This window comes from Dicentrarchus labrax, unplaced genomic scaffold (genome assembly GCF_905237075.1).
Source record: "Dicentrarchus labrax unplaced genomic scaffold, dlabrax2021, whole genome shotgun sequence".
NCBI lineage: Eukaryota > Metazoa > Chordata > Actinopteri > Moronidae > Dicentrarchus > Dicentrarchus labrax.
In genome coordinates this window covers 11721512-11740555 of record NW_026136702.1, presented here as the reverse complement: position 1 = coordinate 11740555, position 19044 = coordinate 11721512, and the positions used below count along the sequence as shown (strand labels likewise).

The window sequence follows — 19044 nt, the reverse complement described above, 5'->3', positions numbered from 1 at the left end:
TCCCCCTCACCTCTCCTTGTGGCCACCATCAGCATGGTCATCATGTGATAGGTCTATGGTAATTGATGGATTACCTTCAGTGCAAATATATACTTGTAAGGGAGAGCGTGTGTTTCAGGAAGAGAAAGTAGGGCTGGCGATTACATACAGAGCCTCTCATTCTGCCAGCGGGAAATGGAGAGCCATTATTTAACTGCACTATTTCCTCCTGAACATATTACCCTTCCCTCTCTCTGTCTCTCTTTCTCTCCCTCCATCCCCCACATATTGCCTGTCTTCTGGAAAACAGAATGGAGTGGGGACGATACTCAGGGCCGAATGAGGACGGGGCGTCGAGGGCAAGCGTTTGCATTTCCTCACTCGGTCACACTCTATATAAACAAATGAGCCTATGCTTCCCTCGTTCTCCTGATCTCTGACCCTATCAACCTGGCCACGGAGCCCAATGCTGCCGCTGCAGCTCTCCCTCTGCTCACTCATCAAGTCCTGAACACTGAAAGAGGAAAAAAAAAATCTACTGCTAAAACCTCCAGCCAGCATCCCAGGAACCTCCACTCCACTGCCTGCCTCCCGCCATTCCTCCCTTCCTCCCTATACCCCGCCGCCAACAGCGGATGAGGGCTTTAGCTCCCATACAAATCTGTCATTCTAAATTTGCAGCAGATTATGTTCTCTCCTGGGCGAGCCAGCGGTGATATATGATATGCAAGGCCGCTATTGATTGCCTGATCCGCCAGCAGAGGAGGGAGGCGAAATGAACTTGGAATGAACATCATGCCTCAACTCATTGTGCGTATAATACTCTACTTAATCCCACATTTTTCTGTGCTATGGAATTCAATTGATCAATCATGTTCCACTGATGGTACCATTTCAGGGGCGTTATTGCCATTCTGCTCGGCTGCTTGACCTTTTTTCAATGGCTGAGGCCAGAGGATGAACCCGACTCGCACCAAGAAATAGATCCATGGAGAGAATGGAATAGAGGACTGCAATTGGGTATGAGTGTGCGTAGATGGGAGTGTGTGTGTATGTGTGCTTTACTGCTAAAATATATTGACTTTAGCTTTGTGTAACATTTATGAAGGAATCAGTTTCTTCTCGTCACATGTGTTTTTCTTACCATCATTTAACTGAATATTTTTAGCACAGGCTTTTCACCCCCCTTTTTTTCAAACATCTCCCTTGGGTGTTAGGTTGGGGTTGCTAGGTGGTGGAGAAGCATTAGTGTTGCTGTATGAAACTCAATTGTTGTCTGTGGTACAGAAGAAAATAGAGTCATTAATTACCTCGTATCAGCTGGTCTGAGAAAAGAGGCAAGCTCGATCAATAGCAACTGTTTGTCATTCACTATGGAGGCCCATGCTTATACTCAGCAACCCCTCACACACTTAATCAGGCCTCCTGAAGTGGCTGCAAAAGGACATACGTATATTTCCAACATCTTTTTGGTGAACCATTTTAAACGTTAACAAAAGCCTCGCTACCAAAATTATAAAACCAATTTTGGAAGCTGCTAATTGACTGGCAAGCATTTTAACACAAGGACTAACAATAAACAACATCTAAATCTATATTAGCAACACTTTCTGATGTTGGTGAAGGTTTGTTTACACTAGTAATGGTTTAAAAATGGAAATGAAACTGGTCTCATTTTTAATCATTCAGTTCAGACACACGCTTTGCATTATTTGTAACTCTTCTGTTATGCATTTGAATATATATCAAATTTATGTGGTCAGAGAATTACTGATTTGGCCTTTAAATAGAAATACTAGTAAATCATTTATTTTCAGAATTTGCCATTAGAGGTTCATGTTTGACATATATCATAAGATAGCTGCAATAAATCAGATTCATCCTTTGACAGTCAGCGTGTCAAGTGGAGTGTGAAGCCCGACTGTCAGATCGCCTGTGTATGTATGTGTGTGTATGTATGTGTGTGTGTGTGTGTGTGTGTGTGTGTGTGTGTGTGTGTGTGTGTGTGTGTGTGTGTGTGTGTGTGTCTCATTGACTGGCTTGTTTCATTTTCTCACTGTTTCTTCAACCCCTTTGGGTGTCTCAGCAGGTATTCTCTTATCACTCCCACAGCACCAGCTGACTGCGTCTCTTTGTTTTAACACCAAAGTGCAAGGAGACAAACCAAGATAAAAACAAGACTCTCCAACAGTGACATTCACACATCAGCCCTAAAGCAATGTGCTTTCTGGTAAATACTTTCTTTGATCAGCTTGAACCGACACATGCTGTTTGACCTTGTTACGACCAAAAGTTGTATATTTCATGGTGATGTATTCATACATTTTGCAGAGACAAACTCAACCAACCAACATGAATCTACAACTGGTCTTCTTGTCTAACAATATTATAATAAAATAATCTATACAATCTATACATCTAGCTGTAAGCCTTTCACACTCATGCACCTTCAGCCATTTATACATACGTACAGAGTTAACCAATCTGGGTAGCTACTGTGAAACAGACCACAATGGTATCAAAAGCTGTTCTGTTTTGCTTTGTCTCTAAGAGGGATGTTAACGTCCTGTGGTGGCATGGTGGCACTTTATGTCCTTCTTTCATCTCCCCTGTTCCTGTGATAAGATAACTCGGAGGAGAGTAGAGGGGGGCTTGTTTGAAAGGCAAATGAATTCCTACACAACGTCTGGCTCTCTCCATAAATCAATGGCACAGGGTTTTCCCAGATCAGAGGCTGCGAGTCCTCTGCTGATAGGTGAAATGATGCTATCGCAAATTGTGGATCATTTGTTGATGTTTTTAAAAATGCAGTTATGCTTGAAAAAAAAGAGAGAGCACAAACAAACTGGTATACCCAGAGGGTGAACACTCCTCCCCTGTAAGCTAGCTATATTTATGAAACCTCTGAAGCGGAAAGGAGAGAGGTGGGTGGGGTGGGGGAGAGAGAGGGAGAGAGGCAGCTACACTGCCATGGCTGTTAAGATCCTGTTATGTTGTGGCGTGTTTAAGAGCTTTATTAATTCGATTTAGCACCACCAACCAGTGTACTGACTGTCAGCAGGCACAGCGATGCTTATTTGATATTTGCACTCACTGCCAGCACTGAGGCCGCGTCAATAGCATTTTGAAGCACTCTAGTTATTTTATTTACTTTGATTTCAATTCTCAGATCCAGGCCAGTGCAGAAAGTTTATAATAAATAAATAAAAAGGCACAATTTGGATATAGTTTTTATAACATTAATAAGAGGGTGGCTGTAGATCAGGTGGTAGAGTTTGTTGGCCTTGAATTATACAGTTGGTGGTTTGATTCCTGGCTACCACATCCCACATTTTAGTATTCTTGAGCCTGAGCTATTCCTGGTGTGTTTGTGGGGAAAAATATGTTGAGCTGGACAAAAGTTTTTGCCAAATGAATGTAAAGTTATATTTGCACACATAAAATATAATATGCTATTGCAGTGTATGTATATATGTATATATATATATTTTTAAACAAGAAAGAATAAAGCAGATTGCTGCATCTGCATCATCAGAAACAATAAAAATTAAACTTAATCTTAAAAAATACTTTAAAAACTTTTTCCTAATCTTTTTTCACTTGTTTTAATAAAATAAGTAATTTAGGACTCCTTTTCTCTGTTAAGTAGGACTCCATTCGCATCTCTTATTTATCTTTGTCCTCCTCTGCTTTCATCTCTGCCCTCCTCTGGACCAGTCTGTCATTTAGCATTGCCATCCTGTGTGGCGAGTATTTGTGGAAATGCAATTAACGTATCCCATCTTTTCTCTAGCCTTTTCTCCCTCCTCAAGCTGAGTAATGCATCGCTCCATTAATTCTCGGCATCGCTGCCCGTAATTGACTTTTCTCAGACATGATTCCTCTCCATTGAGTGAATTCCCTCTCCTTATATTTTTGTGACGGATCTCATTGTATATTGTTTACAACTATATGTGGGGTCTTGCGCAGCCATGTCGCTGAATGCAAATGGTTAACCCACAAGACTTAGAAAGAAGAGGGAAATTAAATGATGAGGAGAAAGAACGACAGAGATAGAGCAGAGAAGGAGGAGGGGGAGAAATGCAATGTCGACCCTTTTGTGTCCTCCTCTACTGTCGGGGCCCTAACAGCTTCTTGTCTCTATGTTACGCTCTGTGGCCCCTCTCAAACCTGGGCTTTTCTCTCTCACACACACCCCATCAGGGCCATCATGGTGCTCATGATTCCATTTATTTCTGCCTCGCTCTGGATGCATTTATTTTCTAAAGTGATCCTCTATTGACTCATTGTTATGGACTGGCTTGACTAGCCAACCAGTATGGGCCCAGGTTCAAATCCATACACTAACTGATTCAAACTCCACAAATGGGTCATATGTGTTAAAAGATACACGCCGGACAATCTCCAAAAGGGCCAAATATCAAATTTGAACAAATCAAAACAGCGACTGTATTCATTTTTCCTCAAGCTATTGAACAAGGTTGATGTGACTCTGGCTGCAGCGTACGGTCGTTCTTTTATGTCATGAATGAACAACCTGCTAGGCACTATTTTTTTTTCCCCGCTCACACACTCATCAGCTCCTTCTACACTCATCCCACACCCACGCTACAATCACAAGTTATGACCTTTGCTTTCTCCATCTAATTTATCACTGTAGCTCCCAACTGCCTGTCCTCCCCAGAGCTGCACTGGGCTCCATCCAGGACGTGGTAGGCCAGCGATGAGAGAAACATACAGTTAGGTCACATCAACCTGACTGCATACAGCAGCAAGGTCAGGAGTAACCTGTCACTTTGTGCTAAGACTCGGAAAACACTGAATTTACAAAAAACTGCTATTGCTACTAAAATAAAAACAGCAGCTCAAAATCATCTATGAGAAACAGCTGGGAGGCCCAAACTTTTTCAAATGGACTTCTAACACTATAATACACATTTGACAATCACACAGCAGTTGTCACCCAATCCTCTCTGCCTTTTCTTGGCTTCCTCTTCCACCATAGGTTTAAATGACTGAGTGAGAGCATGCTGTACAACAGGCTAATTTCCCCACTTCACTATTAATGCATTTGGCAGGAACAACATTCCATTTCCTGTAATGAGATACACAAATAAATCTGGCTATGGATAGATTCGGGGTGGGGTGGTGGTGATGGTGGTGGGAGGAGGAAGTGGAGGAGGGGGGTTCGTGGGGGGCAAAGGAGGGGGCGCATTGAGACGCATTCTCCCAGCACTGGCATAATTGGTATCGCTGCTTGCAGACATGCAAACCAATCTCTCCACAGATAGGGCTGAGACTCTCTCTTTCCCCCCTTAAGGCTATTTCTTTTGTCTTTTCGATAGCTTGCACATCCAAGATAGAGGGAGGGAGGGGGGGAGGATGTTAATTTGTGAATTAATAGCTTTTCTCTGCAGAATTGCAAATTCTTTTAAATGTCACTATGTTCACTGTGCGAGGAGCATCTGAAGCCACAGAGTTACAAACAGACACACTTAACACACACATTCCCGTGCAAAGGTGTGCATGCACAAATCCTAAAACTAATCCTTGCTCAACTCTCATTGAGTCTCCTTCTTCCCTCCTTCACACACTTTTTTTCTCTCATTCCCCTGCTCCTCTGTCTCCCTTTTCCTCCTCCCATCTTCACTTGAAGCCGTCCAGTGTAACATGCTACTTTTAATTTGCAATAACACATGACAAGGACAGATTAATGGCTCTTATGGCACCTATGTCCCTGAAGCTCGTCTTACGGGGACCCGGTGTACATAACGCGTGTCACACTACATTATCTCTACAGCCCTCCAGTAATGGGGACCTTTTTCTTCCTCAAAGGGCAACCGATGACTTCAGCCACTGTACCGGGATCACACTCCACCACCAACACAGCATCAGCGGTACAAGGACTGTGCAAATCTTTTTTTTCATGTTGATCAAATTATCACAATGTAGACACAAACGCTTTCAAGCTTAAAATCTTTGATTGGTTAACACACATGCAACAGTGAGAAATTTGCAGAATATTCTAAACAACGTGAAAACTCTTTCCTGCACTAGGTCTCCCCTTGTATGTAATGTATTTATTCAAATATCTAGTTTTGAATAAAACTTGTCATTTATGTATTTACAGAGTTGTCTCACAAGGTAACATGTTAACATTTTAGCAGGTAACTTTACATAGTCTTAACTCAGATAGATAGTCTGCCTGCAGCTGAGACCATGTCTATAGATTGGTGTTGTAAAATAACAATTTTTAAAATGTGGGCAATTGAAAATTACCATTAATAATCAAATACAAGAAATGCCAAATTTAGAATTATTAAAAAATAATAATTTTAGTTTACAAGATTACACATTGTTGTTGAAAATCTATCGCTATCTTCGCCTGATAACAATTCTAAATAAGCTACACTGTGCATTACTGTATATTGAACTGCATGCCATTACATGGAAAATAGGATTTTCCACAGTCACTTTAGCTTCATTTATTTTAATTTCTCGGGAGATTATTTATTGGAAAAATCTCCTCCTGCCTCATCCACATAAACTCATAACCCTGGAAGAGCAAAAACAGTAATTGAGAGGAAAGTATTGTGATCTGATTGACCAAAGCAAAAGAGAAGGTTGTCTAACTTCAACTTACAATGTCCTATTTTCCTTCCATCCAAGTGGTTGCCACTCCAGAGAACTAAAGAGACAGAAACATAAAAGAAGGAAGTGGCCTGTTTTGATGAGTGCTCTTTGAGATCATTTTCAACCATATCATACCATCAGCCACCTCAAAGCAGTACCACAGACTCACACATGCACACACACACACACACACACACACACACACACACACACACACACACACACACACACACACACACACACACACACACACACACAGCACACACGCAGCCCCCTCCCTGCCTCCACCGGTCTGTTCCTACACCTGTTCAGGCCTCCACCAGGGACATGTTAATTCATAGGCATTAAAAAAGCCAATTGTTTGCAAAACCGATAATCTATTAGCCCTCAGGCAGTGTGTGTCCACTCTCTCGCCTTGCCTAGGAATGAGAAATTCTGGCCTGGACCACATAGGCTTTCACTTAATCTTTGAGCATATATAAGTCTATTTTCTTGCCAGTCTCCTGGTAGTGTAGAGCCTACTATACAGTCTTATAAAAAAATACTGTATTATTGAATGTTTTAATGCTGTCAGCGTCATGGAATAAAATATAATTCTGTCAAAAATGCATTTATGTATCTATAGTGCGGAATATTAAATAACTAACTGATAGTATCAAGCTTCTTTTTCTGCCTTTTGTTACGTTATAGAAGTGAAAGCAAAGAACAGCAGCATTGATGCCTTGCCAAGGGGGATTAAAGTTGTATGACAGCTATATGGGATATCTACAGTACATCTGAGCGTGGTATAAAATTGAGATGCAGCTCTGTAGGCGTATGGTAAAACGCAGGGCATCAAAAACCTGATTGAATCGCAACACTCTCTCAACACTCACCCTGCCTGATATACAACATAACAAGTCACTGGAGACAGCACACAGAAACACACTTGGCTGCAGCGCTGTCATAAATGCCATCTTCCTCACACACAGGAAAAAAAGTAGGAGACGAGTGATGGAGAGAATTAAAAGGATGGAAAACAAAGGGATCTTGTGTCTCCCTTACCATCGTCTCGTTTCCTCTTCTCGCCGTTGGAGCGGGGGATACCCAGAATGCCGTTGATGGAGTAGGATCCTACGGGATCGTTGGAAGCGCTGGTCACAGGGGGCGAGGCTGTGCTGGGCACTGATGGAGAAAACTGAGTTAGTGTGTGTGTACAGTATGTGTGTTGTTTGTGTGTTTATTCAGATGCACGTGTATGAAAATGCTTGTCATGTTCAGGTGTTTTCTTTCTTGTTTCCTCCTGTTTCAGCCGCCCTGATTGGCTCATTTGATTGTGCTTTATTCTGTGTGTGGTCTCATTCGTGCTCACCTATGGTGTGGCCCGGCGTGGAGAGCGGCGTAACGGATCCATCAGGGGACGGGTGGAATGGCTGCTGGACTTTGGTGCGGATAATCCTGGTAAAGTGAACAACAGACACGGATCAATCAATACTTCTTCCAGAGCATGGAGATTTCACACCAGCCCTGTCGCCACCCCGGGACACTTAAACACGGCACTCCAGGTCCACTACACCTGTGCATGTACAAGTGCTCCATCGTTTGGGCCGCTTGTATCCTCATATTCAGGCCCCTGTCACAAATAGCCAATCTCGGGGCTTTAAGGGCAATCTCTCTTCTCCTGCGCGAGGCTGAATAGTGGCTGCCCCCTGAGATTGTGGATTCAATCTAGCTGGATTCTGAGGTTAGAAATATGATAAAGTCTCCATACCAGTAAGATGTGATGTGGCGGGAAAGTCTTCATTGCACTTTGGTCTGAATGATCTTGCAAACAAAGCATGAAATCACATCAATTCACCTCAATGATCAGCTTCACTGGCTCTACCTGGCCAACTCTAATAATCTCCCTCTCTTCTGCTCCCCACTCCCTCTTTTCCCCTCGCCCTCTCTTTCTCTCTCCATCTCTCAAACCTGATCTTACCCTCCTCTCTCCCCCAACCTCATCCCTTTTTTCTCATTCCTACTCCACTGTCAAATGTGCTTTCTGTTTTACTGTACTTTACGATGTCTGTCCTTCTTTCCATCTCTCTTTTCCTTCTTTCCCTCTTTACTCTTCTCCAATTCATTTCTTTATTCTCCCCATGTACTCTCTGTCACCTCTCTGGTGTCTGCTGTAGTTTTTTGGTCTTTTTGTTGCTCAGTGTAGCACACAGGAATCCTCTAGGCTCACTGAGGATCAGAGCTTATTGATTGGGACTGTGGGATAGAAAAGTTGACGACGAATGGCAACGAGGAACGGCAAATGCAAATGGTGATCTATAAATTATATGTGACAGGAAAGCAATAGTGTCTTATTGGCCCAACCTGAGACCACTACCATATCCAATGTATTTTATTCTGTGCTGCACTTTGAAATAATTATCTAAAAAATAACTGGTATCACAATAATCTGAAAACTTTAAAGATGGCAAAATTAGAGGTTCATAGAGATAATGTTTAATTTGTACATTTGTGGATTTATGTCATTCTTTGAGCAAAACAGAAAAGTACAGTGGGATTTACACAAGCTCAGCCTCAGCTCTTATGGGACATGATCGCATTACATTTAACCATGACTATGGTAATCTTTTGATTGACAGACGAACGTGAGATCATTGAATAACAGGCAGCGTTGTGTACCGACAGAAATCCCACATGGAAGCCCTCTCGCTCGAGAGGTGTGACAAAAACAGACTTTTACAGACTGCAGATGAGGCGAATGGTGTTCACATGTTCATGCAGCATCCAGCAATGAGCTATCAATTCTGAATCAGGCAGCTACGGGGTTAACTTCCTCAGGGGCAAAAATGTACATCAGACTCTTTTCATTCCCCTCACTATCTCATGTGTCCTCCATACTCTCTCCTTCAGGCAGGGCAACAAAGGCTAGCAGCCTCCTCCAGAAAACACACATCAATATTTTATTTGAATTTCTAACATCTCACCACAACAGTTATCTGACCTCATGACTCGAGGGAGCCTCATAAATTCAAGGACTTTGTTTCAAGTGTATGTTGTTGATATTGAATAAGCAATTTGGATGGGTGAATTAACGACTTTGGTGTTTGGGTGTTGTAAAAAAAAATATCTCCAAAGAAAGATTAAAATATGGATCAATATGATTGAAAGCCGCTTAGGACCTTATGGGTATGCCTCTGTCCACTGGGCATGGTACAGCCGGTGGAAACTCCTCTGCGGCAACAAAACAAAGTGCAACCCAGTCCCTGTGTAATCTTTAATAATTCATGCAGGAAAAATGTGTTTAAAGCCAGGACATCCTCTTTAGTCAACAGAGTAGAGGTCAACCCCTTAACCACAGAGACCACCAGGGGTCCACTGTCTCTTTCACTCTCTTTCTCCTCCACATATTTCCCAATCCTCCCTTGAAAACCAACAGTAAGAAACAACAATAGGCGTTTAAAATAGGCTGTAATGTAAAAAAATCTTTCTGGAGTAAGGTTAGATTTTTATAAACATTTGTAAATTGTTAATGCTGCAAAATAAATATAAATTAACCTTTTTTTCTATGCGTATATACATTTTGGGGAATAAAACCTGCTTTTTTTATGTTGTGATTTGTGAGCTCATGCTTTAAGAATACAAATGCAGTTATGTGCTTTGTAACAAGGTCTCATGTTAATTATTAATGTGCAGGCCAACTTAGTTTCACAATTTCTCCTAATGTTGCTGTTCCACACAGCTCAAATCAAGCAGATTCTCAGAAATGTTTCCTAATAATATAACAAATAAAATATTGCCTCCTCTCACCCTTGGACGTGGTTTCCTTGGTTTTATGAACAACAGGTGAAAACAGCGAACGGCGCCAAACGACCTGTTGAAACCATTTCCATGGTAGCCTCATTTTAGAATATTTATTTCTATTTTTTTTGGTAAAAGATTCATCCATCTTCTGCATTTAGCTGGATGTGTTATGAGACTCTCTTCAGCTCATTAAAATGTAATGCCGATGACCAGCTCTCTGGAACAGTGCCTCCTAACCAAAGTTCATCACTTGCAGGCACTATGGGGCTTTTTTCACTTTGCGCACATGCAGTGGGGCTTTTCGTCCTCTGTCTAAAGATACTTTGTTCACTGCTGTCCCGCTTCATGTGGAAAGGTGAAGGTGTAGGGTGTCTGCTGTTTTAGCTGCTTCAGTGGAACAGAAACTCTTTTATAGTCCATTTACCCACAAATCAACACTGTTTTAGGACAGCAATTTGTTTTAGTCAATAATTTTCTAGATGTATTCCGCTTATACCCTACTGTAATTAAACCGAATAATGGTAATAATAATTATAATATTGATAATAACACACTACATAAATAACGTAGTGTGTGTGGTTAAAACCGGAATAATTTACAATTATCCAACCACACTACAAGCCTAAATGTGTGATCTGTTGTCGCTCCACATTCACCTCGGTGTTGGAAAACAGAGCAATTGGTTGGCAATAAAGAGGCTGCTGCCGCCTCTGTCGCAGTGTGGTCCGCGTATTGAACGACTTTGTTGGGTATTTCCCTTTGCCTCTGGATCTGGTTACGCGGTATTGATCGGTTTTTATCGAGACAGATGTGATTCTTCGTGGCCCCAGCCTCAGTCCCCGTGCTGACTGTGTTGTGGAGGGCCGCACAGGGGATTGAATTGCACTTGTGAGACCACCCCGGATAGGCTCGGCTGGAATTGACTGTAGCTCAGCCTTGTATGTGAAGATAAAAGAGCGATCTGCTTATTTCAGAGCTGATTTTTCTCATTTACGCGTGGAGTTTTTCCTCTTCTGATTTTCCCTAGCTGCCTCACTCGTGCATACATGTATGCACACATTTATATATAAATAAAAAGGGCATTTCCTAGAAGGATTTTACGCGCTTTGGAACAATTCGGCATGCTTATTTATGATATAATACAATTAAAAACTGTTATTTCCACCTACCTGTTGATGGATGAAACGCTGGGGACTGTGTCGTTGTCGCAGACGGCCTCAGCCAATAGTCGGTCCCTTATCTCCCAAGCGAACATGGTTGGATTCTGGCGCTTATATTCAGCAATTTTATCCACCACTTTCGGAGTTGCAACCTTTGGTTTGGAGCCACCAATGACTCCGGGTTTAATACTGCCGGTTTCATAGTACCTGCATGGGGACAGAGTGAGTGTTCCTGAATGGATCCCTCCTTAATTCAAAAATCCAGTCTGATTGATGGGAAAGGTGGCTTTAAAACAATCGTTTGTGTGGAAACAAATCTCCGCCGACCTTCTGCAGTTACATGTAGGGCAAAAAAATAAATAAAAAAAACCTACAAATATGATGGCGGCTTTAATCTATTAATTGGTCTAGAAGTGTGCTGTTGTATATGGGCCTAATTGAGTGTCAGCTGGAAGGTGAACAGAGCGGATTTTAAACGAAAAGCAGTGTAATTAAAATCACACAATATAAGCAGTGAGACGGACAGAACAAAGGACAGTTTAGCTGTTAAAGCACAGTTTAGACCTCATTTCCAGTCTCCATGAGCTTACAGTAGCATGCACGACATGCCACCATGACCTATTGGTAAATGTTGGTGACAAACATTCAGTGTGTGTGAAATGAAATACCTCTGAAATGCCTTCTGATAGCTGAAAAAAATATATTTCAAAATATTATCTCACAGCATTTGTGCTCTGAAGTAAAATGATGTAGACCTAATTTCTCAGGTTTAAAGTAGACTTTACACTGATGAAAAAATGTAGGAACTTAAATATGTATTTATGGTATTTTTTTATAATGGATTATGACACTCAAAGGTGAGTTTATAGTGGCCGCAGAGTGTGGTGTTTTTTCTTAACCTGCGAGTAATATTCCAATTTGTGTCTGTAGACCTGAAAAGTCAGTTTTCAGGTGACCCCCACAGTACTTTATACACTTTCTTTATCACCTACAGTCTCCTACAATATTAATATAGCCTCATATTCCTCTGGGATATTTTTTATCCTTAATGTTTAGCTGTAAACTCTCCTCCTTAAATTTATTTCATGATTATGATGCTTTTCTCTTACAAGGCTGCAGGTGATGGATAGAAAATCTCGCACGCAGAACTGCTGTGTTCAAGCAAAAAATAAAATAAAAAAAAAGAGAGAGAAAGAAAGAAAAAAATGACCTGCCTATATAACCGATGACTGAGGCTGAAATAGAGCTGGGTGCGCATATACGAGCTATAGAAGATTGATGTTTGACACACATAGAGCTCTGTTGGTAGTGGATCCCCTCCTTTTACCTGCCGAGAATTTTGCTGACACAGCCGTGACTGACCCGTAGCTGTCTGGAGATGTCGCAGGGCCGGACACCCTGGTGGGCCAGCTCCACGATCCGCTGCCTCACCACGTCCGGGAGGGGTCTGCCGTTGACGAACACCCCGCCGAGCTGGTTTACACCGCCGTGCCCTGCGTGGGACACAACAGCAGCACAGGGGAGCATAACATTACATACCTGCAGAGGACATGGTTTCTCTTCCTGTGAACTCATTTTATTTTTCTAGGAGAGAGCTATGTGTTTTATTTTTAGTCTAAAAGGTTAAACCACGTTACTGTTAACATACACGTACAGTACAATGTACATGTCTATACAAACACACATTTTAATTATGGCTAACAGTCTTTGTTTCTGCATTAATTCAGAAATACTTTTAATTTGTAGAGGGATTTGAAATAATAATAATAATAATAATAATAATAATAATAATAATAATAATAATAATAATAATAATTAGGTAATTTAGTGTAGGGTGAATCAGGAAACTGGAACAGTCTGAGGGTCAAATTCAAGTACCACTGTGTTGCTTTTAAATAGGGATAATATAAACAAAATAAAACGAGCAACATTAAATATTTAAGTAAATACACCTCACACAATTGTTAGCCAAAAATGAAAATAAAACTCCTCTAACCCTGTAACATTGGCCTGGTTAGGCATTTTTTTCCAAGAGCATCTCCTCCACTGCAGCCTAACACATGTCGCAGATATTATGTTTCAACCTGTTTAATTTTCCTTGCACAATTATTGTAAATAATTAAAATGAGCTTTGATAACTCATATTACAAACGCGGATGGTGCGAATGAGGAGGAATAAATAATTTACACACAGCCCGGGTCTTCTTTACCCATATCGTATGGAGGAAAACATTGAGGAAAATGAAACAGAGCAACTGCTTCATTTTTTAGCCCCAGTTTTATTGTGAACCACCTAAATCTAAAGTGAGGGATGGTAGACAAAGTGACACGTTTACATCAATTTACACACAGCGTCCTCTTGTCTCTCTGTCATTTCACAGGCAATAAAAGCTTTGTATTTAAATTGGGCAGTTTCTATTTTAGTCACTTAAAAGTAAATGTGGCTCAAAGAAGCCCAGATTTATCATTTTGATGAACCTTTGAGTCAATAAAGCTTTACAGGAAAAAAATAAAAATAATAACAAAACTCCTCAGTGACCCATGTGCTCTTGAATATAACCTAGAAATATTTCTGTTTTAAAACATTTTAGCAGCCTATCATGTTGCGTCTTATTCTCTTTTTTTTATTATTATCAAAATTAACCTAACTCCATCTATTTAAAAAAAAAGACTCTTCTAGCAAAACTTTGCCAATGTTTTTTTAAATAAAAAAAGGGTTTGGGAAAATTTACTTAAGATCCTAACCTATTAAATATTTGAGAGCTCTTCATTAAAGTAGTCAAACGGTGGCAAATAACGAGCCTTAATGGGTTTAAAATGAAAAACTAATTTATAAGAGCATATTTAAAAATGTCTTTCTGCTTGATTCTGCGTTAGATGCAAACATCTCCGATCCAATTTGCGCAGGAAACAAAGTGACAACACATACATGTTGTTGCCTATAAACTTATTCAGTATACTCACGGTGCATCGCCGAGAAGGGGTCTGCTTTGCAGTGAATATCCATCGGATAGCAAAGGAAAGAAAGGTAATCGACTGAGGTCGCCGTTTCGCCTCTGTGGTGCAGCTATGTAGGAGTAAAAAAACAAGGATGGATATTTTGGTGTAAAACAGTCCGTGTGGGCAGAGTCCGCGGGCTGCAGCAGTCAACAACTTCTTGGGGGCGATGCTAAGTTTTTCCTCCTGTTCGAATCTAAAGTCAGAAGTCTGCAGAGGTGCTGTCAGGTGCAGAGCATGACCCACGCGTGTGCAGAGCGCACCAGTCGCAGCAACATTGACTCAAACCGGGTCACTGCTTGTGTTTAAAGGACATCATGAGGGAAAACCAAAAGGAGTAGCTGGAGTGTCCACGGGTCCGCTCGGGATATCTGCGGCCGGAAAAATCCTTCTCCTCTGACGGCGTGGAGGAGCGGCGGGCTCTGTGGTTTAATCAGATAGGGGCGGAGATGACAACAACATGGACACGGCGAAGTACAGAGCAGTGTGTCCCCCTCTCCTCCAGAATGGGCTGTGCCTGAGCGAAGCTTTGGGCTGAGAATGAAACCCCTCTCCTTGTGTGTCTGTTTCTAAAAGCTGCAGTCCCACAGATCACCCCCCCTCCTCCTCCCTCCTACCTCCATCCCACAGATCCCTCGCATAGAGATGGATGACTTGTCAGACAAAGGCAATAGATTCCAACACTTTGTGATTCGCCCACGTAAAAACCTGCAGCTCAAATGAGGAGGTCCCTGCATCCGACAGCCAGGAAGGGGAGGGAGACGAAATGGGAAATGATGAGACTTTGGGGTGAAGAATCAAGGAAATTAAAGGCAGGGGGTAGAAGAGAGGTAAAGCACTGTCAGGATGGTGTGTGTTGTTTCTAGCGACGCTTCTCAAATGTTTTGAAGTAGAAACACATGATGGGACTTTGACTCAGGGGTGCACACATGGGAGTGTTTTTGTTGTCGGCACTACATTTTTAAAGTGATATTTAAGAGTATAAAATAAGATATTTAAAACAATCAAGAATATACTTTCTCTACATTTTATTGTAAATTAAATAATAATAACATGTAAATATGTGTGACTTTGCTGTGGACTTCTAAGCTCCTAAAGACCCCTGGCGGCCCAGTAACCCACTTTTTGTGCTCCTGGTTCAAAGTGTAAAATCTCAATGTCACAGCTTAGTTTTTTTTTTATTTGTATTTTTTTTACAAACATGAAACAGAAATAGGATAAGCCTCTGCAATAAAAATCTCTTCTATTTTTACCACGTGTCACCAAACGCTTCTCTGTGCATTATTTCCCCTTGCTTCCTGTTCCTTCATTTTATCAGAAAACAATCTGAAAGAAATATTTTATTTCTCTTTGCGAGCAAAACCAAATGTCCACTTACTAAAAATCTGCTGTGCTTCATGTCCTGACTGTATTTATCTGCCTGTGGTCAGACAGCGAGGTGTGCAAGGTGTGCTCGCAGCCTGCAGAGGGAGAGTCAGTCAGTAGGCCATCATCATCATCATCATCACCACCATCATCATCCACTCACCGCCTGTGTGCAGCATCGCTCTGTAGATGGCGCTCATACAGTAGGTTACACAGCCCGCTGTGCTCATGCAGGCAGGTAGGCTGATGTTGCTGGGGCTTGCCGGGTCAAAGGTTGGGGGGGGGGACCTACTGTAGCTGAATTATGCACTAATCTCTTCCGGTAGAACTCAATCCGAAAGGTAACAAAGAGAAAAACAACAAATTAAAGAAGATTCATACATATATTTCAAAACGTATTTTCATTATACTTTAATGGATGAGGATGCATGAGGTTAACATTAACTTCTGCCAAGTCTATAGAATGACTGCTGTTTAGGTTAAGTAGCTGCAGTTTTTCCACAATGATTGTTGCAGAATTATGCAGTGCAGATGATAAGAGCACAGTGTTTACATGGAGTGTCCTTTCTTTTCTTTTAATTTATGTATTTGTTGTTGAAAGAAACAACTAAGCAATAATAATAATAATAATAATAATAATAATAATAATTGGTCATTTAGAGGGTTTGTGGACTTCATGGCACTGGGCTCCGTGTGTTGCGTCCAGCTGCCCTCTGGACAAGTTTGAGGACGATTCCTCTTTTTGTTTCTGCTTTTTTTTTTTTTTTTTTTTGGGGTGGGGGGTGGGGGTGGGGGGAAGCTTCTGGTACAATATGTAGCACCATGGGCTGTAATTTCACACGTCAATGCACTTTTGCCCTAAAGCTGCTGCTATTTCCCCCACAACACCCCGAGTTGCCCCCCGTACCTCTGTGCACTGCTACGATGACGTCCCGGTGTCACAGCACTACAGCAAAACAAACGGCGTGATAATTAAGGAACTGTTAGTCCTGACTTCACCCCTTTTAAAAGCCCAGCCACCAAGGACCTAATGCGATTATTGTTTTCGATTTTTTTTTTGACTGCGTTATACAATAAAGTGCCTCGGCACAGTTATCCTACACCATAAGAACATTTGATTTTAATATATTTCAGACACTTAAAATAATTACAAAAAGGTTCCAGCTTTCTAAACATAGTGGGTTTTTTTATTGATATCAGTAGAAGTTAAATTTTAGGCCTGTGTTCTGATTCATGCTTCCTTTAAAAATACACTCACATCCCCTTTGTTATAGCAAGTATTAAGTAATACAATTGAACCAATAATAAAAAAATAATAAATCTGTTGTTATTGGTATTTGAATAAGAATATTGAAGTGTAAAGACAGAGCAGGTAGAGAGGGAGGGGAGGGTGATGAATTTCCACTGAGGGCGAAACAAATCCTTTTCTTCCGTTTTGTGAAACATGTGGCCTGTAACGCGCGTCCACGTCAACAATCGATACTGCTTATGCTTTTTCTGCTCTTTTTTTATCTTCCTGTTGTGTCTTTACTGAGTGTTTGAGACGATGCAGGGGTTCCCAAACATTTTCATGTCAGGGTCCATTGATTACCTACCTTCCCTGATTAAAGCAACATTTTATATGTATTTGATCTGAGTGCAAATATTAGTTTGTAAAAGTTGCATTTGGAGGGTGAAATAAAAGATGCATAGAAATTTAACTTTTTATTTTTATTTTACAAGGAACTTGGAATATATTTGAGGACCCCCAAGAGTCACTGACCCCAGTTTGGCAGTCACTGCAAGTTCAAGGTTTGAGTTTGAGTGTGTACATCTTGTTAACTTAACGTTTGGACCTGTAAAGCGTTTGTGTATACACGTTGGGCTATTGAGAGGTCATTTTAATGACATATTGATTTATTTTCATCAGTGTAATCCTTTTAAAATGTGAGCAATTTCAGTCAGTATTACTTGGATGTATAGACGCCATTAAAACATACATCTCATTGAGGACATCCGGGTGCCAGTGAAGTAAACACGGTGAAAACTCACCTGATATAGCCGTGATGCATTCACTGTCAACTATTGCATTTGACATATTTAAAAGCTAATTTAACAAAACTGTAATTCTTTATACATTTCCCTTGGATCTATTTTTCCCCTATTAGCCAGAACATCCGCACCATACCGGGAGTCACTTGTAATATCCCACAATGATTTGGTGTCTCCTGACACCCAAAGCCATATGGGTAGGCTATGCCAAACTGCAGGATATCAGCTGCGTCCTTAGATTGCTTATTCATGTGCTTTATAACGGGAGCAGATGGATATCAATTTGACTCTATCCTCGACACCATCACAGATTGATTTTGTACTTGCTTTTAATTTTGCCATAATTAATTAGATCATTACAACTGTTTTCCATTGATCTTCCCATCTAAACCTAAAATTGAGAGGTGAATTAGACTGTGATCTATGTTTTCAATTACAGCCCCCAAGCATATAGGTGATGTTAATAGACAATTTAGTTATTATTTGAAACAACAACAACAACAATAATAATAATAATAACATTAATAACAATAACAATAATAATCATAATAATAATAATAATAATAATACACCACAAAAATAATAATAATAACACACCACAATAATACAAAAAACGAAGTGGAAATACATGAGGTCACTAAAGGAAAAGCACACAGGGGCTTTGTTTGATTTTTTTTCCAATAAAAAGAAATAAAATCCAGGTATGTGAGCAGGAATCTGCAGCCTCCTCAAAGTTTTGTCCCACGCAGTGCAACCAACATACCTGCAAACAAACACTGACATTAGTATGAGGCAGAGGGAGAAATCCTTACCTGATCGACCAGCGCTGTGAGGCATGGCTCTCCCTTGTCTAATGGTGCGTCTCCCCGATGCAGCCCAGTAGATCTGTCCGGCCTCCTGCGCTCTCTCCCCGGCTGGGCGTCGTGCTTCTCCCCGCTGGTTGTCAGAATCTTTGACCGATCATCCAAAACTAAACGGTTTAGGCGACAACAAAAAGCGGAAGCAACCCTGCTCCAATGAACTAAGAATTGATAAAGGAAAAAAAAAGAAGAAATCAAAGAACACAGAGCGTTGCAGGTGCTGAATTAAAAGGAACTAT

The 19044-nt window shown here is 41.0% G+C and overlaps 1 protein-coding gene across 13 annotated transcripts in view; it reads right to left on the bottom strand.

Annotated features, from left to right (window-relative positions):
* Positions 1-15090, bottom strand: part of pax2a (paired box 2a) — a 29760-nt gene extending 14670 nt beyond the window's left edge. For 4 of the 13 annotated variants that reach the window (XM_051427171.1, XM_051427109.1, XM_051427161.1 and 1 more), the window contains exons 1-5: positions 14517-15090; positions 12880-13045; positions 11562-11759; positions 7964-8049; positions 7657-7776 (exon numbers count right to left, since the gene is read on the bottom strand). In XM_051427171.1, the coding sequence (XP_051283131.1) occupies positions 7657-7776; positions 7964-8049; positions 11562-11759; positions 12880-13045; positions 14517-14559 (613 nt within the window). In that variant the 5' untranslated portion in view covers positions 14560-15090. Of the gene's footprint in view, positions 1-6622; positions 6668-7656; positions 7777-7963; positions 8050-11561; positions 11760-12220; positions 12242-12879; positions 13108-14516 lie in introns of those variants that run through there. The other 9 variants (XM_051427098.1, XM_051427152.1, XM_051427145.1 and 6 more) reach the window with 5 other exon arrangements.
* Between the last annotated feature and the right edge of the window lie 3954 nt (positions 15091-19044).